Here is a 16,882-nt window from a genome sequence, read left to right on the forward strand (position 1 = left end):
TATAAAATGGTAAACTGTGAAAAATCCATCTATGCAGCTTGAACAAAGATTTGTAGTTAGCAGAAGTATCTAGCCAGGCACAAGTATTAAAGTAGTAAAAGTCACATTAAAAGTGGACTTGAGTATTAAAAAAATAAAAGCAACAGCTAGATTAAAACAGGAGATTCTTGTTTAAGCTTTTAATCTCTCACAACACAAAATGAATGAATCAACTGCAATGTTTTATCTTACTTTATAACTGTTTGTTTATTCATTTAAGTATCAAACTGCAAAAAAAACCTCCTTGTTTGGTGGTAGAAATTTGATCCTGAATGAATCCTTACTCATGCATTACAACTTAAATACAATAAATCGTTAACACCGTGTCCTAACAAAACACAATGTGACAAGATTCCAGCGATAAGCAATTTGGCTGTCTGCACCAAACGCGACACAACAGAAACATCTAAATTCCATCCACTGTGTAACGTGAATCGAACGCTGAGAACAGAGGTTCGGATCCCAATTCAGGTTTATTAAGAAAGGATTGTCAGGAAAGCAACAGTCAACACGGGAGCAAACAGATATATACGGGTAATCCAATGTTGTAGTCAGTTATCAAGCAAGTGGTCAGAAGTTAGGAAGCATACAACATTAACAAACAAACAAGGCGTGGATCAAAACCAGCAAGACAAGGCAAAGTAAAACACGTTGTAATGTTCACATAAACAGTTAAACAAGACTCAGCAATAATAAGTGTGTGTGTGCTGTCTTTATAGTTTTTGAATCAGTCCGTGAGTAGCTTCAGCTGTGGGTGTCTAATCAATGGAGACTTGGAGCAGATGTGTGTGTTGCATGACTGGATTTTACCTATGTATGGCGAATTTGTAGTTCTTTGCAATTTGCGTTTACCAGCTAACTGTAGCCACTAGATTGCTGGTAATCATAACACACTGCACTCCCAAAGAAATGGTAAAGGATTTTAATCTAATTAATGCATATGAAACTTGTTTAACATTATAATTAGACATTATTAATTGGCATTATTAATAGTGACTATTGTATTTTTTCATAGTTCTGACTTTAATTTTCAAACCGACTGCCAGTTTTTTTTTTTTTTTTTTTTTAAAGATCTGAGGTAAACTATCTGCTGCTGATTTCAGTAGTATGTGAAAAAATGTCATGTAAAAATGGTATTTAAACTCACATTGGGAGCATTTAACACTGAATGAAGCACATAGTCTGTTCCTGGTGTAATCTTTGTCTCAGTATATGCTGTTGTTCTGCTGTGATGTCACAGAAATAGTGTGAAATTTCTATTTTAGAAACCTCCCTTTGCTGTCGCGGATGGTTAGGACAAAAACTCTTTTTAACATGGAAAAGATACATTTGATCACATGTTTTGGCACTTGTAGTTAGGAAAAGGTATGGCCATAGTTGCTCTTGATACTGTAGCTGATTTTGGACTGTTTACAACTGAATCATGTTCTTCCACTGATTGACTATTATAGGATGCGTTTCATTTTAAAATCTCATCCCTATACCCTAACCCCTTCTAAGGGTTTACCCTGCAGAGAGACATCTTGGAAAGGATGGACCCTTTTCAGAAGACTTTTATGTTGGCAGTCTGCATCTTAAATGCTTAAAAGTTTTTAATATTTAGAAGGTTTTTTTTTATCTGTGTATATTTATATGCATTTATGTATGTATTATATTATCTTTGCATCAAATTACAAAAAAATAAACACTAATTTGTGTTGCAACACTGAACTTATTTTAAACGTAACGCTATGTTCCAAATAAATATTTACAGCAGCCTCCCCCCATATATAACAGTAGAAAAGAGATGACAGTGAGATTAGTTTACATTGAAGAGCTTGCGGTGATAATGAAGAATGGTCTAATCTACTCACAGCCATAATTTTCTCCCAAATCTCCCTTTTTTTAGAATTTAATTTTCTTTTAAGGAGTGTTTTGTGTTAACTGTATTCATCAATTGAAACAAGTTTCTTCCTGCTCTTTTCTCTTTCATGTGGAGGATCTAAAAAAAGCTAATTAATAACTTCATTTGTCCTTTACGTGCATTCTTGCCTCGTGATGCCGGTGTGTGCATCATATGTTATTAGTGACTGACTGAAATGTACTATAAAAATGTGATTTATTATTAAATTTTTATAGGACAGTAATATATAGATGCATTAGTTGCAGAACTTTAAGGCAGTTCAATGATTTAAATGCATTTTATTGGATAATACGTCATTCAGTTCGACTACACGTGACTTTACGATTAGCTTACGACCTACTAACCATGGTTTAGAACATGCAGTGCAACTGAAGTGATAATAAATGTAGTTACAAACTAGTTAGTAGTTTCTAAGCCCCTTCACTGTTGACTTTATGTTACAGTTTAAGAATCGCATAATTCATTTGGTTTGTTAGTAGCAAGAAAATTCATGTTAAGTGATCTTCAAAATTAAGTCATTGTTTACAATAAATAAAATTAAAAACTGTTTTATTTTTCCATTAAATGTATTAAGTAAAATTATTAATTTTAAAGTGTATTCTTGGGTAAATTACAAATAATACTTCATTAATCGAATAAAATTGTTCAAGTACTCATTTTAACTGATTGACTTTTAAGTTCAGTGATTTTATTATTAACAACTGTTACTCACCTGGGGCACAAATTATTGGATCTTTTTCAGAAATATTGCTGGGTTTGTCACTTTAACAGGATTGAACTCCATGTATTTTAGTCAGTTTTCAAGATATGGTGACTATGTAAGATGACTGGAACAACCAGCTGATCCACTTAATTATGCTGGACAAAATTTCCCCTGCACAATTCTAAACCATTATAGCTGTTGCATTATAATGTGCATATTTCCATTATAGATATGCTTTTTTCAAAATATTGCAGTCCTACCTAGTAATGTTATTTTTAAAAGCATAATTTACAAAGTTTATTGTTATTCTGATTAATAAAGTTACTGTTTTAACTACTTTCAACTACTTGACATGGAAAGATACAAATAATAAATGTAAAAATTAATAAAGCTAAATGCAAGCAATACATTTTGTTCTCACTACATTATTTGATTATTTAATTTACTGTGTCCAATTCATTTAGTGGATTGGATTTCTAGTAACACTAAATAGACAAAATGTTGTTAATGTATTCTATGGTGAATATACAGTGCTCAGCATATACGAGTACACCCCTCACAAATCTCTCTTTTAAATTCATATTTTTAATAGGGAGCTTTACAATATTATACTTGTACATGTACATTAGATTAGTCAGGACTGAAGCCAAATCTGGAGCTGAACTAACAAAACAACTTATGATAACGGTCCAAAAACTAGTACAGCCAAATTGATGTTATAGAAAAATATTAAATAAATTTAAAAGAAGCAAAAACATTTAGTTGAAATTTTGTAGGTTGTAAACTTTTTTTGCAATATTTTGCTTGAAATTAATTGTATTATCTTTCAATTTCTAATTATGTTTGGTGACTAAAATATTATTTAATACAGTATATCTGTTTAATAAATCTGTTTTGTTTAAATGCACCAAAATACATTGCCTATATTCACTGGGAAATGGATAAAAATATTCATTTTCAAAATGGGGTGTACTCAATGCTGAGCACTGTACTGTGTGTCAAAAACAATCAACATTTCTAGTGCAACACTCAATACACATACATTTAGGTTTAAAATGCCTTTTTAATTGCTTTTAATTGCATGCAAGGAAAACAGTACACATTTATCCAACAAAGAAAAACAAACAAAGCTCTATAGATGAAGTTTAAGAAATGTTAAACATATAGCATGTGCAATTTTAAATTAGTTTCCGATCAAAGCTTCACTAAGATTTGTTTTGGGTCCCCACTACTGTTCACGGAAATCTGACGCTACGTTTTCTTCTGCTGGTTTCAGCGAGTGTTTGGCTCACTTCCACTTCGTGACATTTAGTTCTGCTGCAGGAACACTCTTCAACATGGATGTATGTGTGGTTTATTATGTCTCCGTTTACACAAGCAAGATCGACTGTGCGATTACTTGAGCGTGTTGCCTGGCAACAGCTACAGGAGGACAATCCAGGATTAGCGTACCTATGTAAAGAGAAAGAAGAAAATGTTATATTTAAGAAAAACATACTACAGGGCTCGAAATTAACGCACCCACCAATTATGAGCACCGTTAGTAAACGTTTTATATTAACAGATTTATTGCATTTGAAATCAACACTAATCAAAACAAACAAACAAACAAAAATGTGCATGTGCTCACCGGCACTGCACACACTGCTTGACATGAATGAGATGAACTGAGTTAACAATAATAACTGCTGTTCTCACGGGTGGTGTCTGATATTGCACAGATAATCTTGACATATAACTTATTATTTGCACATGTCACCTTAATAGCAATAACAGTCTTTTCACGAGCTGCAATATTAGTTGCATCTTAGTGAATGAATGCTCTTTAGCGATGGTAAACGCGGTGCCAGTCGCACGACTGACAGCATCGTGATGATTAAATGGAGCATTAAATAATGTTAGAACATCTCGTGCTTAAAATGTGTAGATGTGGCAAACACTGTTACCTGCAAACTCCATCCCACCGGCTTTACAGTGAACGCTTTAGTCATTTTCATAGCGGACTTTAACAACTGGAGGTCTTTTATCCACTCTTCGAAAAGTGTAAATGCTGGATTAACATCCACTACATGATCACTAATCAGATGTGTCATTATTTGTAACTTTAAGTGGTTTCTAAAACTAAATCTGTCAGTGTTGTTTTCATTCTCTCGTATCCAGACCTTTACATTTTCGCGGATGTAGCTCTCTGTCATCGGAACTGAGTGATTGACAGCTGAAATTACCCAATCTATTCGCGTTCTGTTCTAGCACAGTGGGCCAATAAAAAGAGCGTGAAGGCGGGACAAGCATTGCAAGCTTTGTTTACTGCAGCAAGTTGACATATCAACTGTTTTAAACCATTCTCGAGCGCTGCGTTTGCCGTTTTTAGGTGCAAAGATGCAATCTTTGCATGTTGTGAAATCAACGCATGTGGTGAACATTTTGCTGTGAAATGCACAACAACAAATTTATGCATTCGCACAAATGCTCCTAAATATATTTTGAGGTCGCAGAGATAAAATTTCGGGCGCATATGCGACAAAAACGGTGTACAATAATAATATAGCAAAACTAGTAATACTGTGATTTTTTTTCTTCTTACAATTCATTCATTCATTTTCTTTCAGCTTAGTCCCTTTATTTATCAGGGCTCGCCACAGCTGAATGAACCGCCAACTAATCCAGCATATGTTTTCCAAAGCGGATGCCCTTCCAAGTGCAACCCAGTACTGGGAAACACCATAAACACTCATTTATACACATACACTACACTGTTAAACCAAACAGTCAACTTTATCAAATGAAATGAGTGAAGTTAACTCAAATTTGACTGAAAGTTAAATCTACTCATTTGAAAAGAGTTTTGAACTCAGTGTTGAAGGTAATGGGTTAATTAAATACCTCATTACTTCAACTTAAAGGGAGTAAGTTCACAGTACTTATATAGATTAGTTTAACTCAAATGGTTTGTATCAATCGGTTTCCTCAAACGGTTTGAGTTGCCTTAACATATTGGGTTTTACAGTTCTCAGTTGGTTTAAGTTCTCTTCATTTATTGGGTTTTACTGTGCTCAAATAGCTTCGTTTACTCAAATGGAGTAAGTTCACAGTACTCATTAGGATTAGTTTTTGAACTTAAATGGTTTGCTGCAATCAGTTTCCTCAAATGGTTTGACTTACCTTAACTTAACTTATTGGGCTTTACAGTGTACGGCCAATTTAGTTTACTCAATTCACCTATAGCACATGTCTTTGTACTGTGGGGGAAACCGGAGCACCCGAAGGAGACCCACGTCAACACAGGGAGAACATGCAAACTCCACTACAATGCGCACTCACCTGCTAAAACTGTTGCAGTCTCCACCACAAAACGCCAGGTCCATTTTCTTCTCTGATTGACAGTCATTGTGCTTTATGAAATCTCGAATGGACTGTACTTGACATCCCTTAATTTGGTCCACACCTATATAGTGAACATGCAGTCAAATTAATCATGCATTTGACTTAAATGAACAAAAAGCCAAATTGTTTTTTTTTGGACTATACTCACAAACATGGCAGCAGCCATCAGCTGACACCTGAACAGTTCCCTGCAGAGTGAAACACAGAGGCAGAATGTTATGCGTGTCATTATAGTGAGTTAGTAAAACATGTACGTGTGTGTTTGTGTGATTTACTGACAGGCTGGCAGTTGGAAATGTTGAAAGGAGGACACTGGACTGTGTATTTGACAGCGATGAACTGTCCATTAACTTTACTGCATGTGATTTTGTCACAGCCCGGGTTTGAAGTGGGCAGAGAGGCTCCCTCCTGTGATTGAAAAGAGAAAATAAAATAAGATTTCTCAGATTTCATGAAAAAAAAATCTTTATTTGTGAAGATGAACTAACAGCCCCTTTCACACATATAGACTTTTCTGGAGAATTTCTGGTAATTTTCTGTAAAGAGATCATGTGTGAACAGGCCCTTTTTAAAAAAAAAGATATACAGTATATATACAGTTGAAGTCCCCTTGTATATTTTTTTTACCCCAATCTCTGTTTAACACTTTTCTAAACATCATAGTTTAATAACTCATTTCTAATAACTGATTTATTACTTAACTAGTTTAATTAGGCAAGTTAGAGCAATTGGGCAAGTCATTGCATGACAGTGGTTTGTTTTGTAAACAATCGGAAAAAAAATATTGCTGATAATTGCTAAGGATGCTAATAATATTGACCTTAAAATGGTTGTAAAAAAATTTAAACTGCTTTTATTCTAGCCAAAATAAAACAATAGGTCGAATCTAGCAGAAATACAGCAATAGACAAAATACGACTTTTTTCAGAAGAAAAAATATTATAGGAAATACTTTTCCTAATTTCTTGCTGCGATAAACATAATTTGAGAAATATTGAAAAAAAAAAATATATGTATGTATATTTAGATTATTATATATATAATTTTGACTGTATTTCGCCAAGTTTGCTTCGTAAATTTTCCGGAATGAAAAGTTGCAACTACCAACAAACGATTCAAATTCTGCACTGTGTGAACGCAGAAGGAAAATTGGCAGTATGAGCACATGCAAATTCAGAATGCGCTAACGAGTGACTTCTACTCCAGCCAATTAGAGCATTCCGACACAAAAGACACTTTCACATCTGTTCTGTTTAGAAAAAATAAAAGGCTTTGGATCCTTTGGCCAGACCAGGGGTGCACAATCTTGGTCCTGGAGGGCCGGTGACCTGCAGAGTTCAGCTCCAACTTGCCTCAACACACCTGCCAGGATGTTTCTAGCAAGCCCAGTAAGAGCTTGATTACCTGGCTTAGGTGTGTCTGATTGGGGTTAGAGGTAAACTATGCAGGACACCGGCCCTCCAGGACCGAGTTTGGGCACCCCTGGTGCAGACATATTTAGCTGCCGCTTCTTAATCAGACAACACTTTCATGTTCCTTCTTAGTGTCAACCATGGAAAAAAAACTATGATTAAAATGCTTATGATAAGTTACAAAGAAGGTCTCACAAGCTGCAGCACATACTGAAACGTATCTCTCGACATGCAGAAGTGTTCTGTCCATATATCATAATTATTGAAGTTGTTCACAGTACTTTTTTCTATATATCCACAGAATTGCCCATGCTCATTGCAAAGACCTCTGTGTACTCAAATGTGTTAATATAAAAGTTTTTAGCTGCATGTTGTGCTAGTGACAAAATCTTTCTCCTAATGTTCAGTTTGAAATACAAAAAAGAAAACCTTCATATTTTAAAAACAACGCCCTTCATGTTTACAAATGAAAAACACGGCCATTTCAAGAGTTCACACTTAGCTGATGATTGGTAATAAGATTGTTTGGCATGCTGTCTCGGAAAAGAGCTCTGAGCTTTTAAAATCCTTGAGCCCTGGGCTTCCTCCTGTTAGCAAGGTGTGAGAGGAGTTTGAGCTCAGGTAGCTCTCTATGAACTTACCTGACGTATTCATGGCTATTGACAGATATAGGGATGGCTAAAAAGAGATGAATGACTTACTAAGAGCTTGACTATGATGCTAATTTGGTATGTTTACTTGGGTTGTGTGTTTTTTGGACTGTGAAAGGAAACCGGAGAACCTGGGGGAAACCCACACAAGCACAGCGAGAACAAGCAAACTCCGCAAAGAAATGTTGACTGGTTCAGTAGGGACTTAAACTAGTGACATTCTTGCTGTGAGGCAACAGTGCTAATCACTGGGCCGCCATGTCATGGAAGGGGGATTCTTCAAGACGAAGATACTGATTGGTGAATCATGTGTTAGTTAATGTGGGACCAGCTGTGGACAATCGTAAGCATGTGATCCTCTCGAGATTATAAATAAACTTTGCTAAGAGGTCATTTCTTGTTAATGATGTCAGAATTGATGTGAAAAGAGTTATTTTTATGAAACGCCTGTTCAAAATTTGACCAGTAAAGTCGTTCCAGTAACTTTACGGATATTTACTGGTTTTACTGTGTGAAAGTGGCTAATGTCTAATGGATGTTATTGGAAATGAGGGTGAGTAAATGTCTTCTTCGGCAATACCTCAAGGTGTTAAAATGCTTCATGTTTGACCTCACCTGCAGAACATGATTGACGCCATCAATACTGACAACGCAGTGAGTTTGCACACACTTTCCACAGCAGTCACTAAAGTCATCAATATATTCATAACCCTGGCGAACATAATGAACATCAAATGAGGACAACGGAAATCACAATGGGTTCTGAAACAAGGTACACAGAAGCTTATTGTGCAACTTACAGGATCGCATTTCTCATTGCACTGCACAAATCCACATTTGATCTTGAAAAACTGTGATTTGGGATCCACATCCCAAGTACATTTGCATTCTTGGCAGTCAATGACCGGGATGGTGGTACCAGGCTAGGGAAAGTGATGGTATAGAGATTTTTAATCCTTGAATTTATCATTATTACGTTACAAAAAAACACTTAATTTCATTTACCTCATACTCTGTGTTTTTGTGGACACACACTTTCTTTGGCTCTAAAAGAAATAATAAAACAAAACTGCATTGGATATTCAAACAAGTGATACAGACCTCATTTATAATCAAAATAGACATAATATACAAAACAAAAATATATATATGTAGGATTAAAAGTAGCAATACCGCATTTAATTTCTGGACAGCATTTGCCTTCAGGAACGTCCAGGATTGGTGCATATCCAATATTACACTTCTTATCCAAAGGTGGACACATGCTGACATCACAATCTACATCACCAAACACAATGAGAGATGACTTAAGAAAAGGATGATGCAAATTTGAAGTTAATCTCTTTGAAAACTGTCAAACTTGACTTACTGCAGACTTGTTTGCTGCAGCACGGCTCCGAGGGATCGGTGTAGTTGACCAGCACAAAGCCAGGTTCAGTGCACACCTCAGGGTTTCCGCCAGGACAACTCTTGGGTTTACAGGTCACTGATTTGCTGGCCTTTTCACAGACACACTCCTCGCAGTTGTACTCGAAAACCTCATCAAACTGCCGTTAAAAACGAAGTGGATTAGGTTAAAAGTATTTTAAGGCCATGACTTACCAAGACAAATTAACAGAACTAGCGGTGATGAAAGCTAAAAAAGCTGTATTTTACATAACACAACATATTCAGGTGACTACTTATGAAAATAGCTGTCTATATCAATAGATATAAATCATGTTTATTCATAATTCAACATGAAAAACGAAGCAGTGCAATAGCATAACATCAGAACAGCTTTCTTTCTGTGCTATCTTGAATTCTTTGCACACTTTCATTACTTTTGATTCTATTGGCTAAACCAACCAATCAGAGAGATCTTAAGGATTACCAATTACCAATGTAACACTGGTTATAGCTAACATGTGGAAAAATCTACAAAAGCTAGCCTGTCAGACAATTACTGGAGGATCAATGTTGGCCAATGTGGTCAAATGAGAGGTGATATTTGGTCTAATGTTAAGAAAATATCTGTTTGCACACGAACAAGAGAAACACAATGTAAAATGATAGATAGACTCCATGTCTCTCCTAGCTGTAGAGATCTTCTTTAACCCTTCTACGTGTTGTAAACATGTTAAACTGATGTAGGTGCCATACACATGTTGTATGTATGGTATTGGTCTTTGGTGCTAGGGCAAATGAAACAGATCTTTAAAGGTGCTGTATGTAAGTTTTTGACTCTTTTAAAGCATAAAAATACCATAATATGTTTGCAGATATTTAAGAAACATGCCAAGTGAACATATTGTTTATCTGAAAAACAATGCTGAAGTCAGATATTCTGCTTTGAAAATGTGCTTTACGTGCCGCAACGTCTGTCTTTGTTTTGGTCCCTTTAACCCGTCCAATGCTAGTTTAGCCAATTATATTTCAGCACCCTTGGTTTCCTTGGTGGAAAACAGCGTATAATATAGTTAAACTGAATAGCTTTTAAAAAACGCCATACCTCACGTGGTGTCCCAGAGGCATCCATGCATCCTAATAAGCAAAAAGGGGAGAGAATAATCATACTAATATATTTCTTTAAAAGACATGCAAGATGTCAAAGCCACACTTCATTTTAATGAATACTCATTCACACACTTGACTTAGATTCTTCTTACCGCATTTGCTGACACAGATTCCTGAGTCCTTGTTGAAGAGCAGTGTGCCTTCAGGACAGAAGCAGCCCTCTGTGGGCACTGTAATGGTTCTCTGTTCAGGTCTGCAAAATATATCCTTTTTATTATATGCTTTCATTATCTCTTCCCATAAAATCTGCAAGAAATGCTGTGTTAACTCTAAATAGATATTCAAGAGTTCACACGTAGATGATGATTGATAAATGAAAGATAAATGAAATCGGTTTAGCATGCTGTCCTGGGAGAGAGCCCTGAGCTCGGGAGATCCTCGAACCCGGGGCTCCCTCCCATTTCATCGGGTGAGAGGGAAGTATGAGCTCAGATAGGTCTCAAGAGCTCCCCCTATTTAATTAAGAAAGAGGGTAAAGAGTGAGGGTGGATAGAGGATTCTTCAAGATGAAAAATGTTAAGCTAAGGAAATCTGGCTATTTATATGTTTTCAAATTTATCTGATTGGTGTATCGTGTGATACACCCATCGTGGTCAATCATAAGCAAATGATCCTCTTAAAATTAGTTTATATATAACCTTCGCTAATCGTGCTAATAATTTGTGATACTTAACAAGTACCAAGCTTCCATTTGATAAATCTAAATTATTTTTGAAATGTAAATAAATGAGCATACATATCGTCACAGCTTGGTGGCTCAGCAGGACCACAAGGATTGAAGACTTTATCTTCTGTGCATTCAATATCTGAGAAAGAAAAGGAAACACAACAATTAATATCTAAACCTTCCAATGATGTAAAACTTAAACTGTTTTTATAACCTACTGCAAAGGTTAGTGTAATTCCTCCAGTGTACGCAGATGCCTAACTGAGAGCAAGACCTTGCGTAACTCTGCAAACTGGTACACACAACAGTGGGGTTGCTCATATGGCAACTATCATATTCACATCCCATGAAGAAGTTGTCAGGGGACACATGAGCATGGCACGCTTCAAACAACCTGAGAAAGATAGCAGTAGTATGTATCACTTTGGAAGATATGCATATTGAAATTTATAACAATAACACACAGAAATCAACTTACTCGCTACCAAGGAGGAAGCAGTCAGGATGGGCCTTGCATGGCTTAGGTGTAGGTTTGATATCACCTCCAACAGTTGGCAATGCAGTTGGTGGAGTACACATTTCATCATTTACACCACTGGCTGCCCAATAATCTGCCATCACTGAACAGTCGTCCACCAAGATCCCTCCAGGGATCATGCAGTCATCAGCCTTGTTGTTGTTGCATGTTCCTTAGTAAAATATTTTCGGTAATCAGTTAGATGGACAGAACATGATAACAAACCTCTACCATCCAAATTGTTACTTACCACAGTGACCTTGTGTGTTGTTTCCAAAATGCTGGAATGGCAGGTTGATGCTAAAGCCAGTGGCTCCAAAGGATACATCAACATTGAGCTGTGGAATACTTAGGAACAGGTCTAAACTTGAGCTTACAACCCTCACACCATTGTGAGCATATGGTAGCGTTAACAGAACATCGCCCATCAGAGCCTGTTAGGACAGGAGATGAAAATAAGACACTTTTAGGATACTCAGAGTAGGAAGTAATCCTGGTAAAGTAGTCCAAAACACTCACCTCTAGGTCTGCACCTCCGAAAAAATTGTGATTTTTAAGTGTAATGACTTGATTGTTGTAAGAAACAATAATGGATCTAGGACAGGATACATGCTCAATAGGGTCACAGAAGACATTGTCAATGTAAATCGTCAAGTGGTATTGAGGCCTAATTTCCTCCATTAATATATAAGTGCAGTTTCCTTGGTAACTGTAGAAGAGTCCATCAAATGTGATGTAATGTGGGTCACCCCAGCCTTCACAGAAGCCTACGGTTCAAATGAAGAATAAAATTAAGCACATTGTGCTGTAAGGACATTGCTGTTGTTAATTGTAATGGTTGCAGGAATGTGAAGTTTGTTTTACTTACAGTCACATGTGTAATACTGGCAACAGTAGTGCTCATCATAGACAAGCACTGGATTTTTGCCATTTTCACAGGTAATATTCTGAAGTGGAGGGCATTCAAATGGAATAATTTCGATGATGTTGTCTTCTATGCATCTAGCCATAGTGCAGTTACACAAGATGAAGGTCTCGTTTGTCTGGTGATGAAGAAATTAGTAGAACATTTAGCAATATCAATCTCATGTTGTTTCTTAGAATATTTAAATAGCATCATGGATACTGATAAAAGTAGTTACAGCACTAAAATGTTACAACTTGAAAGAAAGAATATAGAATTGTACGTTTTTGTCCCATTCAGGGCAGTCGTAGTGTGGAGTTGGTGTAGGGGTTGGTGAAGTGGTGGTCCCTGGTGTTGTTGTAGTAAACTTTGTAGTAGTTGTTGGGACAGGTGATGTGGTTGATTCTGTTGTAGTAGGCTTTGTGGTAGTTGTTGGTATAAGGGTTGTCGAAGTAGGAGATTCTGTTGTTGCTGTATCTACAACAACCGGTTGTGTTATATGTGGTGTTGTTTCTTTTGTTACAGGACTTATTGTTTCACGTGTTGATCCAGGGGGTGGAGTTGACAGCGTAGATGATGTGGTAGGTTCTGGTGTTGTTGTAGGTGGCTCTGTGGTAGTTGTAGGTATAGGGGTAGTTGTAGGTGGCTTTGGTGGCTCTGTAGTAGTTGTCGGTACAGGAGTAGTTGTAGGTGACACTGTGGTAGTTGTAGGTACAGGGGTAGTTGTGGTAGGTTCTTGTGTTGTTGTAGGTAGCTCTGTGGTAGTTGTCGGTATAGGGGTAGTTGTAGGTGGCTTTGGAGGCTCTGTGGTAGTTGTAGGTACAGGGGTGGTTGTGGTAGGTTCTGGTGTTGTTGTTGGTGGCTCTGTGGTAGTTGTCGGTATAGGGGTAGTTGTAGGTGGCTTTGGAGGCTCTGTGGTAGTTGTTGGTACAGGAGTAGTTGTAGGTGGCTCTGTGGTAGTTGTAGGTATTGGGGTGGTTGTGGTAGGTTCTGGTGTTGTTGTTGGTGGCTCTGTGGTAGTTGTAGGTGGCTTTGGAGGCTCTGTGGTAGTTGTAGGTACAGGGGTGGTTGTGGTAGGTTCTGGTGTTGTTGTTGGTGGCTCTGTGGTAGTTGTCGGTATAGGGGTAGTTGTAGGTGGCTTTGGAGGCTCTGTGGTAGTTGTTGGTACAGGAGTAGTTGTAGGTGGCTCTGTGGTAGTTGTAGGTATTGGGGTGGTTGTGGTAGGTTCTGGTGTTGTTGTAGGTGGCTCTGGGGTAGTTGTGGGTACAGGGGTAGTTGTAGGTGGCTTTGGGTGCCCTGTGGTACTTGTCGTTACAGGAGTAGTAGTAGGTTCTGGTGTTGTTGTAGGTGGTTCTGTGGTAGATGTTGGTATAGGAGTAGTTGTAGGTGGTTTTGGTGGCTCTGTGGTAGTTGTAGGTACAGGGGTGGTTGTGGTAGGTTCTGGTGTTGTTGTTGGTGGCTCTGTGGTAGTTGTCGGTATAGGGGTAGTTGTAGGTGGCTTTGGAGGCTCTGTGGTAGTTGTTGGTACAGGAGTAGTTGTAGGTGGCTCTGTGGTAGTTGTAGGTATTGGGGTGGTTGTGGTAGGTTCTGGTGTTGATGTAGGTGGCTCTGGGGTAGTTGTCGGTACAGGGGTAGTTGTAGGTGGCTTTGGGTGCCCTGTGGTACTTGTCGGTACAGGAGTAGTAGTAGGTTCTGGTGTTGTTGTAGGTGGTTCTGTGGTAGATGTTGGTATAGGAGTAGTTGTAGGTGGCTTTGGTGGCTCTGTGGTAGTTGTAGGTACAGGGGTGGTTGTGGTAGGTTCTGGTGTTGTTGTTGGTGGCTCTGTGGTAGTTGTCGGTATAGGGGTAGTTGTAGGTGGCTTTGGAGGCTCTGTGGTAGTTGTTGGTACAGGAGTAGTTGTAGGTGGCTCTGTGGTAGTTGTAGGTATTGGGGTGGTTGTGGTAGGTTCTGGTGTTGTTGTAGGTGGCTCTGTGGTAGTTGTCGGTATAGGGGTAGTTGTAGGTGGCTTTGGAGGCTCTGTGGTAGTTGTTGGTACAGGAGTAGTTGTAGGTGGCTCTGTGGTAGTTGTAGGTATTGGGGTGGTTGTGGTAGGTTCTGGTGTTGTTGTAGGTGGCTCTGTGGTAGTTGTCGGTATAGGGGTAGTTGTAGGTGGCTTTGGAGGCTCTGTGGTAGTTGTTGGTACAGGAGTAGTTGTAGGTGGCTCTGTGGTAGTTGTAGGTATTGGGGTGGTTGTGGTAGGTTCTGGTGTTGTTGTAGGTGGTTCTGTGGTAGTTGTCGGTATAGGGGTAGTTGTAGGTGGCTTTGGTGGCTGTGTGGTAGTTGTCGGTACAGGAGTAGTTGTAGGTTCTGGTGTTGTTGTAGGTGGTTCTGTTGTAGTTGTCGGTATAGGAGTAGTTGTAGGTGGCCTTGGTGGCTCTGTGGTAGTTGTAGGTACAGGAGTGGTTGTGGTAGGTTCTGGCGTTGTTGTTGGTGGCTCTGTAGTAGTTGTCGGTATAGGGGTAGTTGTAGGTGGCTTTGGAGGCTCTGTGGTAGTTGTCAGTACAGGAGTAGTTGTAGGTGGCTCTGTGGTAGTTGTAGGTATTGGGGTGGTTGTGGTAGGTTCTGGTGTTGTTGTAGGTGGCTCTGTGGTAGTTGTTGGTATAGGGGTAGTTGTAGGTGGCTTTGGTGGCTCTGTGGTAGTTGTAGGTACAGGGGTGGTTGTGGTAGGTTCTGGTGTTGTTGTAGGTGGCTCTGTGGTAGTTGTTGGTATAGGGGTAGTTGTAGGTGGCTTTGGTGGCTCTGTGGTAGTTGTAGGTACAGGGGTGGTTGTGGTAGGTTCTGGTGTTGTTGTAGGTGGCTCTGTGGTAGTTGTTGGTATAGGAGTAGTTGTAGGTGGCTTTGGTGGCTCTGTGGTAGTTGTCGGTACAGGGGTAGTTGTGGTAGGTTCTGGTGTTGTTGTAGGTGGTTCTGTGGTAGTTGTAGGTACAGGCGTAGTTGTGGTAGGTTCTGGTGTTGTTGTAGGTGACTCTGTGGTAGTTGTCGGTACAGGGGTAGTTGTGGTAGGCTCTGGTGTTGTTGTAGGTGGCTCTGTGGTAGTTGTCGGTACAGGGGTAGTTGTAGTAAGTTCTGGTGTTGTTGTAGGTGGCTCTGTGGTAGTTGTCGGTATTGGGGTAGTTGTAGGCGGCTTTGTGGTAGTTGTCGGTATAGGGGTAGTTGTGGTAGGTTCTGGTGTTGTTGTAGGTGGCACTGTGGCAGTTGTGGTAGGTTCTGGTGTTGTTGTAGGTGGCTGTGTGGTAGTTGTTGGTACAGGGGTAGGTGATGTTGTAAATTCTGTTGTTGTTGATCCACAATCGTAACAGCAGTAAACTCTTATTTCATAGTCAAAACATTTATAGGGGCGGAATTTCTGTTCATCCTTTTTACACACCAATCCATAAGAAACATTGCACTGTACAACCTGTTTTGTTTCATGAATATAATCTTCAAAACTCATGCCAGGTGTGGCCGCTACACCCCTACATTCAATATCTTCTGGCTGTTCACAGATCTCTCCTCCACTTGCTGCAATATTTTTATAAGTCTCTTCGTCATTCCCTCCTCCTAATGCAGGATTATACACATTAAACCAGTCAGACCATTCACATATTATACAAGGTGATGTAGATGGTATAGGCATAGTTGTTGTAGGTACTGGTGTTGTTGTAGGTGGTATTGTGGTAGTTGTAGTAGGTACTGGGGTTGTTGTAGGTGGTATTGTGGTAGTTGTTGGTATAGGGGTAGTTGTGGTAAGTACTGGTGTTGTTGTAGGTGGAACTGGAGTAGTTGTGGTAGGTACTGGTGTTGTTGTAGGTGGTATTGTAGTAGTTGTGGGTACTGGGGTAGTTGTGGTAGGTACTGGTGTTGTTGTAGGTGGTACAGGGGTAGTTGTGGTAGGCACTGGTGTTGTTGTAGGTGGTTTTGTGGTAGTTGTTGGTATTGGGGTAGTTGTGGTAGGTTCTGGTGTTGTTGTTGGTGGAGGTGGCGTAGGACACTCTTCCACACAGATCTGATTTTTTTCATCAAATATAGGCTTATCTTCTGGACATTCTGGATAACATCCTGCAAAATTAATATTGTATGTTAGTAGTTGTCGACTGGTGGATCATCCTCTCATTTAATTTATGACTTA

General features: G+C 38.8%; 1 protein-coding gene across 1 annotated transcript in view; it reads right to left on the bottom strand.

Moving 5' to 3' along the window:
- Positions 1-3,688: 3,688 nt before the first annotated feature.
- Positions 3,689-16,882, bottom strand: part of LOC130219324 (mucin-2-like) — a 33,461-nt gene continuing 20,267 nt past the window's right edge. Inside the window, exons 26-43 of the mRNA XM_056451700.1 lie at positions 13,019-16,812; positions 12,700-12,874; positions 12,351-12,598; positions 12,082-12,265; positions 11,793-12,003; positions 11,533-11,708; positions 11,384-11,453; positions 10,740-10,840; positions 10,583-10,614; positions 9,461-9,638; positions 9,265-9,369; positions 9,097-9,137; positions 8,892-9,014; positions 8,707-8,802; positions 6,309-6,437; positions 6,178-6,217; positions 5,967-6,090; positions 3,689-4,097 (exon numbers count right to left, since the gene is read on the bottom strand). Of these exons, the coding sequence (XP_056307675.1) occupies positions 3,881-4,097; positions 5,967-6,090; positions 6,178-6,217; positions 6,309-6,437; positions 8,707-8,802; positions 8,892-9,014; positions 9,097-9,137; positions 9,265-9,369; positions 9,461-9,638; positions 10,583-10,614; positions 10,740-10,840; positions 11,384-11,453; positions 11,533-11,708; positions 11,793-12,003; positions 12,082-12,265; positions 12,351-12,598; positions 12,700-12,874; positions 13,019-16,812 (6,044 nt within the window). The 3' untranslated portion in view covers positions 3,689-3,880. The remainder of the gene's footprint in view (positions 4,098-5,966; positions 6,091-6,177; positions 6,218-6,308; positions 6,438-8,706; positions 8,803-8,891; positions 9,015-9,096; positions 9,138-9,264; positions 9,370-9,460; positions 9,639-10,582; positions 10,615-10,739; positions 10,841-11,383; positions 11,454-11,532; positions 11,709-11,792; positions 12,004-12,081; positions 12,266-12,350; positions 12,599-12,699; positions 12,875-13,018; positions 16,813-16,882) is intronic.

The sequence above is a fragment of the Danio aesculapii genome, chromosome 25 (assembly GCF_903798145.1).
Source record: "Danio aesculapii chromosome 25, fDanAes4.1, whole genome shotgun sequence".
Classification (NCBI taxonomy): Eukaryota; Metazoa; Chordata; class Actinopteri; order Cypriniformes; family Danionidae; genus Danio; species Danio aesculapii.